This window comes from Anolis carolinensis, unplaced genomic scaffold, assembly GCF_035594765.1.
Source record: "Anolis carolinensis isolate JA03-04 unplaced genomic scaffold, rAnoCar3.1.pri scaffold_10, whole genome shotgun sequence".
NCBI lineage: Eukaryota > Metazoa > Chordata > Lepidosauria > Squamata > Dactyloidae > Anolis > Anolis carolinensis.
Genome location: NW_026943821.1, coordinates 22,603,931 through 22,618,402, shown reverse-complemented (window position 1 = coordinate 22,618,402; position 14,472 = coordinate 22,603,931). Strand labels below are relative to the sequence as shown.

At 39.8% G+C, this 14,472-nt stretch overlaps 1 protein-coding gene across 1 annotated transcript in view; it reads right to left on the bottom strand.

Annotated features, from left to right (window-relative positions):
* Positions 1 to 14,472, bottom strand: part of myom3 (myomesin 3) — a 41,291-nt gene that overhangs the window by 2,906 nt on the left and 23,913 nt on the right. The window contains exons 22-36 of the mRNA XM_062962452.1: positions 13,747 to 13,903; positions 13,238 to 13,347; positions 12,401 to 12,445; positions 10,703 to 10,839; positions 9,213 to 9,357; positions 8,342 to 8,401; positions 7,424 to 7,491; positions 5,228 to 5,338; positions 4,926 to 5,013; positions 4,735 to 4,773; positions 3,684 to 3,789; positions 2,785 to 2,948; positions 2,590 to 2,626; positions 1,606 to 1,628; positions 773 to 828 (exon numbers count right to left, since the gene is read on the bottom strand). Of these exons, the coding sequence (XP_062818522.1) occupies positions 773 to 828; positions 1,606 to 1,628; positions 2,590 to 2,626; positions 2,785 to 2,948; positions 3,684 to 3,789; positions 4,735 to 4,773; positions 4,926 to 5,013; positions 5,228 to 5,338; positions 7,424 to 7,491; positions 8,342 to 8,401; positions 9,213 to 9,357; positions 10,703 to 10,839; positions 12,401 to 12,445; positions 13,238 to 13,347; positions 13,747 to 13,903 (1,346 nt within the window). The remainder of the gene's footprint in view (positions 1 to 772; positions 829 to 1,605; positions 1,629 to 2,589; positions 2,627 to 2,784; positions 2,949 to 3,683; positions 3,790 to 4,734; positions 4,774 to 4,925; positions 5,014 to 5,227; positions 5,339 to 7,423; positions 7,492 to 8,341; positions 8,402 to 9,212; positions 9,358 to 10,702; positions 10,840 to 12,400; positions 12,446 to 13,237; positions 13,348 to 13,746; positions 13,904 to 14,472) is intronic.

Genomic DNA, 14,472 nt, shown 5'->3' with positions numbered 1-14,472 from the left:
TCTAAGAATTTTAGGTCCTCCAGCAACTCTTTGGTCAGCTTATTTCTAGGAATCTCCAAATTTTCCAGCACAAATCTATGGGCAACTTTCACCTAACGGGACCCCATGAAATTTTTCATAGGATTTTCTTAGTCAGCGAATAGTCAGAGGTGTTTTTTTTTCCATTTTGAAATACTGCTTGGTATTTGTTGTTGGTCTACTTTCAGTCGAAACCCGATGAAACTCCCATTCATGAAATCAGGCTTTAAAAGATATAATCTCTGATGGAACAGGGCAAAAAAAAAAGATAAATACATGCATCTCTGGCTCTATTAATGGCAAAAACTCTCTTGTGCCGATCGAAGTAATCTTATTAATGCTGGTAACAGTTTATTTTAAATAGTTTAGATATTTAATTCTATTTCAACTGTTTGCATGTTTTCTAAGGTTTGAATTATATATTATATTGCTCCTACTGTTAGCTGCTTTAGATAGCTTTTTGAGAGATAAAGCAGAATAATAATAATAATAATAATAATAATAATAATAATAATAATAATAATAATAATAAGATTAGTGTGGCCATAACCTTTTGTTGTTGTTATACGCCTTTAAGTAACTTCTGCGGCTATCTTAAGAGAGCAGCTTTAGCTTCGCCTTGCTTTGAGGCTGAGAGAATGTGACTCACACAAGGTCACCCTTCGGTTTCCTTGGTTAAGAAGGAAACTCTAACCCTGGTCTCGGATTCTGTGCTCAAACCACTGCACCACACTGTCCATAATCGCAGCCGTACCTTATTCTCCATGATGGTGGCAACATCTGGAAGGCCACGGACAACTTTGGCTCGGTCTGGAGGGAGAACAGAAGTTGTTGTTGCCATTATTACACCCCTTCCCTTTTAATGTACGACGTTGTGCAGTTGTCTTAGGTCATGTCATATATTTCCCCACATCTTAGGAGAGGAAGACAGCTTCCCAGAGCTTTTTGTTGTTGTTAAACTTGAAATAATGGAGAGTTTCAAGCTCCATTTTGCAGAAACCGCAGAGCAGTGTTGCTACAAGGGAATGGGAATTCTCAGCTGAGAGCAAAGGAAATTAAAAGGGAAAATGAAGGAAAATGAACCTAGGAACACTACATATGAGAGATTGCCCACTGTTTAGGAAAACATTGAATGTGTAACAGTACTATATGCAGTAGAGTCTCACTTATCCAACATAAACGGGCCAGCAGAACGTTGGATAAGCGAATATGTTGGATAATAAGGAGAGAGTAAGAAAAAGCCTATTAAACATCAAAATAGGTTATGATTTTACAAATTAAGCACCAAAACATCATGTTATACAACAAATTTGACAGAAAAAGTAGTTCAATACGCAGTAATGCTATGTTGTAATTACTGTATTTACGAATTTAGCACCAAAATATCACGATATATTGAAAACATTGACTACAAAAATGCGTTGGATAATCCAGAATGTTGGATAAGTGAGCATTGGATAAGTGAGACTCTACTCTGTATATATATATATATATATATATATATATATATATAGAGAGAGAGAGAGAGAGAGAGAGAGAGAGAGATGTATCCAAGAAAGAGCCTTGCATGCATTTTCAGATACTCACGCTCTTCCACAACAGCGGCTTGTCTGCAATGAAAAAGTGAGATAAGAATTAAATTGGGATTCCCATTGCGGCAATGTATTTCTAATATAACAGGTCGGCATATTACGCAAGGTTCCAGGACTCTTTGTGTAATACGATTTCCATGTTGAATTTGGAACCGTGCTTTTTGTACCCGTTATGAATGATGTTTTGGGTGTCCGACTGAAGCGTGCCATAGAGTTACTCCAGAGGTCCAATAAAATGCCAGAGAAGTATTCTCTCTAGACTTCCAACACAATTCTATGGCCAACTTCTGGCAAAACTTGCAGCTGAACTGACGGCAAAGTTGACCGTCAGCATTTTCTATGGTATTCATAGTATAACTGAAACCACATTCAATTATGTGGCATAATAAGTTGACATAATAATAATAATAATAATAATAATAATAATAATAATAATAATACTTTATTTATATACCGCCCTATCTCCTGGATGGGACTCAGGGCGGTTTCCAGTCATAACAACTTAATAACACATTATTAAGCAAATAATGATGACCTTTTATACGTTCTGTCAACATAAATCTCTGTTATTGGGGCTGAGCAATTGCATTGGTAGTGAGTTCACATTTTCGCTCCATTATGCACTTTGCATTGTTTAGGTGTCTTGGTACGAAAACGTGAATGTATTTTTGGCTAATTTTCAGCCTTTCAAATTTGGCACCCCAGTGAGTGTTTGGTTTGCAGGCTGCCTTTCCCTCCTCTTTTGCAATGTTTCCTTTTCCATGCACACAACAATCCTGTGAGGTAGGTCAAGTTGAATAACAGAAATTGATAGACAAAGCCTTTGCAGCTGGCCAAGGATTTCAACATGGGATTTCTTGTTCAGGTGCCCACAGTGTCACTACTACGTGCCTTTCTGCATGGAAAACGGGGTGCCAATGACATTAGAACAAAGAGGAAATATTTTTTTAAAGGAAGGATTCAGGGACCAAAAACTTACTTGAATTTTTGATGTTCAGCCAGTGCATCATCGAAAGCTGATAGAAAAAGAGAGAGACAGACATGGAGGTAAGTTTAAGCAGACTTAGGAATTGTTGGAGTTGAAGTCCAAAACACCTGGAGAGTCGTAGTTCGCCCATGCCTGTCCTAGTATCTTCCAAAGAAAAGAGCCATCAGTCGGCTACTCAGTGCTCACCTTTCCCAGACAAGTCAGTCGACAACTTGCGTGTCTCCGTCCCATCCGTTAACTCCAAATCGTATTTGCCTTTGTCAGATTCCTTGGGGTCCAGGATGTGGAGCCAGACTTGGTCCATGGTGGTCTCAGTTTTCAGTCTGTCCCCTCCTTCCACACGCTTGTCACTGAAAACAGAAAGGGACATTTTATAGCACTACTGAAATGTAGCCAGCAATTCCACCTAAACTGTCATGGCAACTTGCTATAGAATCCAGTTTAAGACGGAGTGTGTAAAACTCTCGCCAGAGAGCTTTAGTGCCTCTCCAAACTATAATAAGGTATAGTTGTACTCACCGAAGTCCAATACTTCTCTATTGAAGTCCTAACAGCAACATGCATCCACCTCCACTGAGGTGTTAAGCAGACAGAATACAAAAAGGAGTCCTGAGTCTGAACATGCTCAGTATGATCACATTCTATAATCCCTCCCACACCAAAGAAGTACAGTCAAACTGGCAATTCAACATACACATAGAATGCAGGTTAGCAAATATATACATTAATAAATAAATAGTGAAAGGCTTGAGAGGTTGCCATTTCCAACAAAGGGCCACCACGGTGTAGTGGTTCAAATTCTAGACTATGGGATGCTGAATCCGCTCCGGAGTTTAGTCTGAACTTTAACAGAACTATCCATGGTCCTTAAATTGTTCAGATTAGAACAACAAGCAAATTCTCTGTCCCTTTTGTCCCAGTGATTTAGAGGCTATGAGCCAATGCGGTGAAACTTGCAAACACAGCCTGTCCTCCACATTCATTAGGGTGAGGGATGTAGGACCCACAAAATAGTTGCCTCAGTCCCTGAATGCACATGCTTTTAATGCTCAGAACTTCCTGAATGATATACTGGAAAGACGTACTTGTGATCCCACGTGGCTTTCATGGCATCTGTGAAGCATTTCACCTCGCTGTCGATCTTGATGCCTTCTGGGGTTGGCTGGACTTTCAAAGGTGAGGCAGAAAGAACTAAAGACAGAAATTGGAGCATGAAGGGAACACTTGGCTGAGCCTCCGCCTTTTGTTTTTCAATTCCAAGAGACCCATTGCATTTCCTTCCAAAATGAAGATTACACTCATTGGCATCAGTAAGGTTAGAATCACTCTACTTAGTGACACCTGCTTAGTGCTATTACTTGCGTCCTTTATCAGGAAGGTCTTGATACAGTCCAATACAAGCTTCAGCACTATCACTACTACCATTAAATTGTATTAATATTACTAATATTAAGGGGCTGTGGTGGCGAAGCGGGTTAAACCGCTTAGCTGCAGAACTTGCTGACCGGAAGGTCAGCGGTTCGAATCCGCGGGACGGAGTGAGCTCCCGTTGTTAGCCCCAGCTTCTGCCAACCTAGCAGTTCGAAAACATGCAAATGTGAGTAGATCAATAGGTACCGCTCCAGTGGGAAGGTAATGGTATTCCATGCAGTCATGCCAGCCACTTGACCTAGGAGGTGTCTATAGACAACGCCAGCTCTTCAACTTAGAAATGGAGATGAGCCCAAACACTCAGAGTCGGACTCAACTAAACTTAATGTCAAAGGAAACTTTTACCTATTACTAATATTAATTACATTCTATTAATACTACGTATACTACAGTCTAAGCAGCCCCGAGTCCTTCGGGAGATGGAGCGGGGTATAAATAAATTATTATTATTATTATTATTATTATTATTATTATTATTATTATTATTATTATTATTTTGTTGTATGACACAGCAAACAAGATAGACCTGCTGGATTTCATTATTATTATTATTTGAAACACAACAAGTTGAGTCCACAGCAGACACTCGGCTGTTGTACTAGATCACACGTCAGACACTTCCCAAGTTGTTGTTGTTGTTGTTGTTGTTGTTATTATTATTATTATTATGCTAACAGTATGCAGACTTAGAAGAAAATGACTTACTGCTGAGCCTGGCAAGTTCTTTGAGGATGTCATCAAAGGCTGTCAAAAACAAAATTTAAAAAATCAGGTACAAAAGAAACAAGAAAGTGCAGCTAAAGTGGAATCATTGTGCTATAATCATGTTGTGTGAAAGGACATCTGGTCTATGAGAGCAAAGGAATGTGTTGCCCAATGAGGCCAGAGGGTTGTACCTTCCTTGGAAAGATCCAGTTGAGTCGTATCTTGTCCTCTGTCGTCAGAAACCACTGCTTTGTATATTCCCTTATCTGCTTTGGATATCTAGGAAATACACACACAGAGACCAATATATATTAAGGAATAAGAATGGGGATAGATCAGGCATGGGCAAACTTGGGCCCTCTGGGTGTTTTGGACTTCAACTCCGACCATTCCTAACAGCCGGTAGGCTGTTAGGAATTGTGGGAGTTGAAGTCCAAAACACCTGGAGGGCCCAAGTTTGCTCACACCTGGGATGCATAGGATGATATCCTACCTTCTTAATCCGTAGGAGTCCGGCACCTGTCTTTGGATCGTATTGGCCATCTGAGCGGTTTTTGTTATCCAAGAACCACTGAAAGACGCTGTCTTTCTTCATGTTTGCTGCCTGTTAAGAGGAAAAAGTGAAAATCAGGACGGTTCTCGTGTTTTGGGACAGCTGCCTATCTGACCATTTACACCTCTTTCAACCAAAAAAGAGGCGGGATGTATGCTTAAGTCAGCACTGGACAAAAGATGCATTTGACTACACTGAAGAGTTAATGCAGTTTGATACTACTTTGCTATGGCTCAATGCTAGGGAACCTTGGGATTTGTAGTTAGGCTGGCTGTTAGGAATTGTGGGAGTTGTAGCCCAAAACACCTGAAGTTTGCCAATAATAATAATAATAATAATAATAATAATAATAATAATAATAATATTGGGTGCCGTGCCAAAAGACCTCAGCCGGCATTTGGAAACAATAGATATTGACAAAATTACGATCTGGCAACTGCAAAAGGCCACCCTGCTGGGATCTGCGCGCATCATCCGAAAATACATCACACAGTCCTAGACACTTGGGAAGTGTTCGACTTGTGATTTTGTGATATGAAATCCAGCATATACATCTCGTTTGCTGTGTCATAATAAAATAATAATAATAATAATAATAATAATAATAATAATAATAATAATAATAATAATAATACATCACACAGCCCTAGACACAACAACCAGCAGAGTGTCTGCTGTGGACTTATCTTGTGTTTCAAATAATAATAATAATAATAATAATAATAATAATAATAATAATGCACAGACAGACTACAAACAGAGGCACAACTATGTGGCCCAAATGATTCATTGGAACTTATGCCTCAAGTACCACCTCCCAGCAGCAAAGAACTGGTGGGATCAAAAACCTGCAAAAGTATTGGAAAATGAGCACGCAAAAATACTGTGGGACTTCCGAATCCAGACTGACAAAGTTCTGGAACACAACACACCAGACATCACAGTTGTGGGAAAGAAAAAGGTTTGGATCATTGATGTCGCCATCCCAGGTGACAGTCGCATTGACGAAAAACAACAGGAAAAACTCAGCCGCTATCAGGACCTCAAGATTGAACTTCAAAGGCTCTGGCAGAAACCAGTGCATGTGGTGATCGGCACATTGGGTGCCGTGCCAAAAGATCTCAGCCGGCATTTGGAAACAATAGACATTGACAAAATCACGATCTGCCAACTGCAAAAGGCCACCCTGCTGGGATCTGCCGCATCATCCGAAAATACATCACACAGTCCTAGACACTTGGGAAGTGTTTGACTTGTGATTTTGTGATATGAAATCCAGCATATCTATCTTGTTTGTTGTGTCATAATAAAATAATAATAATAATAATAATAATAATAATAATAATAATAATAATAATAATACATTACACAGCCCTAGACACTTGGGAAGTGTCCGACATGTGATCCAGTACAACAGCCAGCAGAGTGCCTGCTGTGGACTTATCTTGTGTTTCTAATAATAATAATAATAATAATAATAATAATAATAATAATAATAATAATAATTTTGTGATACGAAATCGTCTTTAACGGCTATGGCTCAGTACAATGGATCTGTAAGAATTATAATTCGACACGGTCTTTAGCTTTCTCTGGCATCTCACCAAACTACAAATCCCAAGGTTCCCTAGCATTGAGCCATAGCAGTTCAAGTGGTATCAAACTGCATTCACTCTACAATATTATTATTGCCTTGTTTTAATTGACTGTTGTTGTTGTTTGTGTTTTTATGTATTTATTATGTTTTAATTTTTATTGGTTGTATTTTAATCTGTTGTTGTCTGGGCTAGTCCCCGAGTGAGCCGCCCCGAGTCCTATTATTATTATTATTATTATTATTATTATTATTATTATTATTATTATTAGATGCATAACGAGTCTGGTACATGCAATATGGAAAGATGGTTGAGACTATAGAAATGATGTTTTGCATTCTCACTCTGCTACAATGTTAGATGTTTACTAGCAGTCAATATTATTTATTTTGAAGGAAATTGCTGAGGCTATAGAAATAACGTTTTGCATTTTCGCTCTGCAACAATGTTAGGTGTTTACTAGAAGTGGATATTATTTATTATTTATCTTGAAGGAAGGAAGTTCTCTTCCTTGGTCACTTTCTGGCCTGATTCGATTTACCTTACATGTCAGCAAGACCTCGCAGTCCTCAGTAACCTTCCACTGCAGTTGCTCAATGAAATGAGGTCCTGCGGGGAAAAATTAGAAGTCATATTAGTCAACTTTCTACAACTTTGCAGACTTTTGTGCTCCACCTGGCGGTACATCATAGCCGGGCACCTTTGGGAGCAGACCAGCATGACGTGGCCAACAATGTAGCAGTAAATATTCCAGGATTGCTGTGAGTTTTCCAGGCTGTATGGCCATGTTCCAGAAGCATTCTCTCCTGAAGTTTCGCCCACATCTATGGCAAGCATCCTCAGAGGTGGTGAGGTCTGTTGGAAACTAGGCAAGTGGGGTTTACAGTATATATCTGTGGAATGTTCAGGGTGCTTGAGGCAAGTGTGAATGTTGCAATTGGCCAGCTTGATTAACATCCAATGGCCTTGCAGCTTCAAAGCCTGGCTGATGCCTAGAGGAATCCTTTGTTGGGAGGTGTTCGCTGGCCCTGGTTGTCTCCTGTCTGGAATTCCCCCCTCCCCTTTTTTTAGTGCTGCTCTTTATTTACTGTCCAGACAGGGCCAGCTAACACCTCTCAGTAAAGGATTCCCCAAGGCAGGAAGCAGCCATGCTTTGAAGCTGCAAGACTATTCAATGCTAATCAATATTACCACTCACCTCAAGCAAACAAGAGTTCTTTCTCCCACCTTGGACATCAATCCACAGATATATAAACTTGACTTGCCTGGTTTCCAACAAATCTCATAACCTCTGAGGATGCCTGCCATAGATATGGGCGAAACGTCAGGAGAGAATGCTTCTGGAACATGGCTACAGAGGCCAGAAAACTCACAGCAACCCAGTGATTCTAGTCTTTGACAACACAACATTACAGGAGCTTTTCATATCATACAGACAGATATTGCCAAGGTCTCTTACCGTGTTTTCTCTTCCAGTCTTTCTTTTTGGCATCGGCTTCGGCTTTCAGCTTATCAAAATCTAGATGTAGGCAAAGAAGCATTGGGTCAGCACACCATAGCAGGGAAGTACGATTTCATTCAAGGAGAATAATCATTTAATCTTGCAAGTGGATAAACTTTTCCCCTAATACATGAGATCTATGGAGTTCTCAGATCCAAGTTACTTTTTCGAAGCATAGCTCTGAATTGGTCCTGCTGGCCAGGGAAACCCGGGAGAAAAATATGTATGACTTTGGCCCCGTCTACACTACCGCATAATCCAGTTTCTGAATCCAAATTATCGGCTAGTTCAAAGCAGGTAATATGGATTCAGAAACTGGATTATATGGCAGTGTAGATCCAGCCTTTGACCCCATATAATGTATTTTGCAACTCATATAATGTAACTCAATGCAGCAAGCAAAAGTGTAATCATCAAGAGCTAATACAGGTTGAGTATCCTTATATGAAATCCAGAAATATTTTGGCTATTGCTTTTTAAAATTTTTGGAATACCTGTCTTTGCATATGCATACATGATGAAATATCTTGGAGATGGGCCCCAAGTCTAAACATGAAATTCATATATGTTTCATATATACCTTAGGCACATAGGCTGAAGATAATTTCATACCATATTTGTAATAATTTTGTGCGTGAAAAAACGTTCCTGTCCATCCAAAGCAAAGGTGTCACTCTCTCAGCTACACATGCAAACAATTTGGAATTTTGGAGTGATTTTGATATTTGAATAAGGGAGGCTTAATCTGGGTTTAGTTTTCTTTTCATTACAACCCAAATTGGACACCTTTGGCTTTCTGTTGAGCTTTCCTAGACCTCTGTATACATACCATCCCCAACCAGGGCCAAAGTGAACTGGTTTTCTGCCTTCCCGTCCTTCAGTTGTGCAGTATAAGTGCCTTTGTCATCTTCAGAGAAGTCCTGGATGGTCAGTTCCACCAAGCCTTTGGCTGGGTCAAAATTGATCTTATGGCTCTAAGGTCAGACCAAGCAAAACAGCCCATGAGAAGACAAACACCATCCACTCTTTCACACACACACCATTAGAGCACAAAGCAGCCATAGGAATAAGAAACATAGATACGAGGGTTGAATGAAAAGTAATGCCTCCACCTTCGTAACTCCTCCACAGATGGCAGTCTTGGTCTGCGGCAGGTACTGGCTTGTTCAGTAGACTCTTCTCTACAGTTCTATTTGGCAGGAAGCCTTAGCATTGAACGGTTGTGTTGTTAAAGTGTGAAGTATGGAACCCTGCGCAGATGGGGAAGCCTTAGCATTGAACGGTTGTGTTGTTAAAGTGTGAAGTATGGAACCCTGCGCAGACAGGGAAGCCTTAGCATTGAACGGTTGTGTTGTTAAAGTGTGAAGTATGGAACCCTGCGCAGATGGGGAAGCCTTAGCATTGAACGGTTGTGTTGTTAAAGTGTGAAGTATGGAACCCTGCGCAGATGGGGAAGCCTTAGCATTGAACGGTTGTGTTGTTAAAGTGTGAAGTATGGAACCCTGCGCAGACAGGGAAGCCTTAGCATTGAACGGTTGTGTTGTTAAAGTGTGAAGTATGGAACCCTGCACAGATGGGGAAGCCTTAGCATTGAACGGTTGTGTTGTTAAAGTGCGAAGTATGGAACCCTGCGCAGACAGGGAAGCCTTAGCATTGAACGGCTGTGTTGTTAAAGTGTGAAGTATGGAACCCTGCACAGACAGGGAAGCCTTAGCATTGAATGGTTGTGTTGTTAAAATGTGAAGCATGGAACCCTGCGCAGACAGGGAAGCCTTAGCATTGAACGGTTGTGTTGTTAAAGTGCAAAGTATGGAACCCTGCGCAGATGGTCGGTCAATGCGACTTAAGCAACAGATAGTCATTGAATTCTTGACAGCAGAAGGTGTCACCCCAACGGAGATTAACCAGAGAATGCAAGCTGTTTATGGGGATTGTGTTGATGTGAGTCTTGTACGTCGTTGGGTGAGTAAGTTTAAAGATGTTGAGGTGGGAACATCTGACTTGCATGATAAACAAAGAGTTGGACATCCTGTGACTACAACCACCGAGTTTCACTAGCAAAAGGTTGACAGATTGATTCAGGATGATCATCGTATCATTCAACCCTCGTTCATAAAAGAATACAAATTTGTCACTGCATCATTCTCTTTTTTCATTTACCAAAGGGATGCTGAGTATTATTTCTTTCTGAAAAGGGGAAATAGGCCAAATAAATTTGGGAACCTCTTTTCTAAATATTCCTAGAGGGATAGGATAATTAATACCAACAGATAGGGATAGAGATGCAATTCTTGCAGAAGAGAATAATGGAGAACTCACTGGGGTGCTTGAAAGCTCCTTCCCGTTGAAGATCAAGTGAAGCTCTGCCTCCGGAGAGAGCTTTTCGACCTCCAACCAAAGCCGAACCTCTCCTTTCTCCAGCACATCGATGTTCCATCCAGATATCAACTCGATCACTAAAGAGAAGATGACATAAATGATAACCAAATCCAAGACCGATGCCTAAATCTAATTGTTAGCCTCAACTACCCTGTTTCCCCTAAAATAAGACATCCTCAGAAAATAAGACCTAGTACAGGTTTTGCTGAATTGCTAAATATAAGGCCTCCCCTGAAAGTAAGACCTAGCAAAGTTTTGTTTGGAAGCTTGCCTGCCAAACAGAACACCAGAGCATGCAGGATTGGTAAATGTACTTACCATAGTGGAATTATTTCCATACATGGAAATAATAATAATAATAATAATAATAATAATAATAATAATAATAATAATAATAATTTTATTCTTGTACCCTGCCTCTATCTCCACGCAGGGCGGCTTAATAATGGTACAGTAGAGTCTCACTTATCCAACATAAACAGGCTGGAAGAACGTTGGATAAGCAAATATGTTGGATAATAAGGAGAGATTAAGGAGAAGCCTATTAAACATCAATTTAGGTTATGATTTTACAAATTAAGCACCAAAACATCATGTTATACAACAAATACGACAGAAAAAGTAGTTCAATATGCAGTAATGCTACGTAGTAATAACTGTATTTACAAATTTCTCACCAAAATATCATGATATATTGAAAACATTGACTACAAAAATGTGTTGGATAATCCAGAACATTGGATAAGTGAATGTTGGATGAGACTCTACTGTAGTAGCAAGAAATTCTTGATAGGATTCACAGTTTGTCTGGTTATGCTGGTTTGTGATGACAGCTACTGTACAGTATATAATAAATGTTCATTTTTTTTGTACAACAATAAATGTGAATTCTTCTTCATGGGAAAATAAGACATCCCCTGAAAATAAGACCTGGAGCATCTTTGGAAGCAAAAATTAATATAAGACACTGTCTTATTTTCGGGGAAACACGGTAGCATGGACCCACTCAATTAAGAGCTGATTTCCCCAGTTCCAATTGATGTCATTGGCACTACTAATTGGATTTATGCTTGAATGAGACTGAGGATATTAACACACGAGGCTGCTAATGCACAATTATGGTGTGACTTATGGCGATTGTCCCATTAAGTCGTATCTATTGCACTTGCTTTGTGATTAGCTTGTCTCTATTCATTGATGGGAAAACCCCGACAATGAATCAAATATCCTCCTTGTTCTATTGTTGTTCTCTACGTGAGCATCTTCTTCTGCTACAATTCCGATATTGCAAAGTGGAGGAAGGTCTCATAGGAATGCAGAAAATAAGGGAAAAACTCACAAATCGGATGTGTAGAAGACTGCAATAATTTGCATCAACAAAGTGCCAGGAACTGCACTGAGATGTGAAAGAGATCCTTCTAATATGCTTAAATAACACTGTTGTGATAACAGACTTGTGTGATAAAGTCCTCAGCAAAGGCTCAGCAATAGTAGCTTCATTCAATGTCTCACCTTTCTACCAACAACATAGGATTCAAGATTATAGCCTATAGAATCTGGTATTTGTTGACAGTGTCCCATCCAAGTACCAACCAGGACTGGCCCTGCTTAGAGTGGATCTGGTTTAGCAACACTTACAGGGGTTTCGGATCTCATGGCTGATCTTCCGGAGCTTGTCCAATTCTGGAAAAAAAAACACACAAAGAAGATATCTTAGAGATTGGAAGTCAGAAGCAAAGGTAAATTCTATGTTCATTAGCAACCCAACCTTTAGGTCAGCAGTCCAGCTGGCACAAGGGTTTAACCCATTGCACCACTGCGGCTCTTTATCCAAAGCTAAAATTATATATATATATATATATAAAAGGGTAATGAAATTTCGGCCTAGGACAAAACAATAAAACTTCACATCCCAGAAACACTAAACTTGGCAGCACAACCCCTCATCCATGCCTCTACGTTCATACAACAAAAAGAAAAGAAAAATTAAGTCCTAATTAGAGGGAGAGGAATAATTGTTTTTATCCAATTGCTGCCAGTTAGAAGGCTAAGCTCCGCCCACTTGGTTTCCTAGCAACCCATTCAGTCCAGGGGACAGGCAGAGTTAGGCCTCACTAAGGCCTCTTCCACACTGCCTATAAAATACAGATTATCTGATTTGAACTCGATTATATGGTAGTGTAGACTCAAGGCCCTTCCACACAGCTATATAACCCATTTATAATGGACTTAATGTCCTCAATACTTTATTTCCCATACCACCAGACTTCGCCACAGCAACGCGTGGCCGGGCACAGCTAGTATGTGTGTGTATATATATATATATATATATATATATATATATATATATATATATGGTGTTACACTTCAAAATGTATGTGGTCCGACTTACATAAAAATTCAACTTAAGAACAAACCTACATAACGTATCTGGTTTGTACTTGAGGACTACCTGTATAAACATCTATAATTTACCTTCTTCGGTTAAAACGTGACTGGCGGAGATGTCTTCATCAGTGTCAGTCACTTCCACTGAATAGGTTCCCAGGTCCCTTTCGGTGGCATATTTCAGGATGAGCTTAGATCTTAAAGGAAAGAAGAAAAATCGAAGCAAGAAAAATGAGATCCATTGAGAAATGGGGTACATTTCAAGGTTGGGCATTTGTCGCTATTTGGCAATAGCCAAGACAAGGCACAGAATGCAGTAGCGAATACATAATTCTGCTTGCTGAAAATGTGAACTTTCACTTGACAAAGTATTGCAGGACCATGAAAATCCCCAAGTTTCTGCTTACTGGGAAGCAGTTGCTGTGTTTGACAGGAGTCTGTTCCTCTATTGTTCAAGAAGCAGTTGACTGACATAAATAAAGATCCGGTAATATGTTTTGGAAGCTGCTTCCTGCTACATCAAAAGTTTTAGAAACTTTATTTTAAGATGGCCCTTGCATCTCACAGAGGTTCTGAAGCCTGGAACCTGGACTCACTTGTCATCTTTATCTACAGCTTGGACTCGGTCTGGTTTCGGAGGCCCTTCGTAATCCTTGGACCAGATAAATTCAGAGGTGTCCACCACTTCGGGGGCCTCAAAAGCCATGTAGATAAACCCTTCTTCGTCTACCCCAAGTTCAATTTCTTTAGTACCTACAAAAGAGGGTTTTTAGTGAGTAAGTAAGTAACTTTATTTTTCTACTCCGCCACCATCTCCCCGTAGGGACTCGGGGTGGCTAACACGGGACAACGGCCCGAAAACAGTAAATAAGTACAGTACAACAATTAAAACATATTACAATGAATAAAACACAGTAAAATCACAATATGCAAACAATACATTACATTAAGCATAAAAGCCCATTAAAACATAGAGTAGGTAAAAGTAAAATAAAATACAATGAACCACCAGGATGGTGGAGGGTGATAGTATGGAGTGGCCAAACTGAACTAAAGTACCATAGTAAAGTTATAAAGTGCTTTGGGGCAGAGGACAAAGTGCAATTATTTTTAGAAAAAGTTATTTTCCAATATGTAGTGAGCAACTTATCTCAAAGTAAAGCTGATGGGGTTTGAGTCAGAGAAAGAAACTCGAATTTTACTTGACACAGGGTTAAGCAGAATAGAGTGGGGCTATTACTTCCCTTGATCTAGATGCTATACTCCTGTTGACGCAGTCAACAATTGCATTGGCCTTTTTAGCTGCTGCATCACACTGTTGA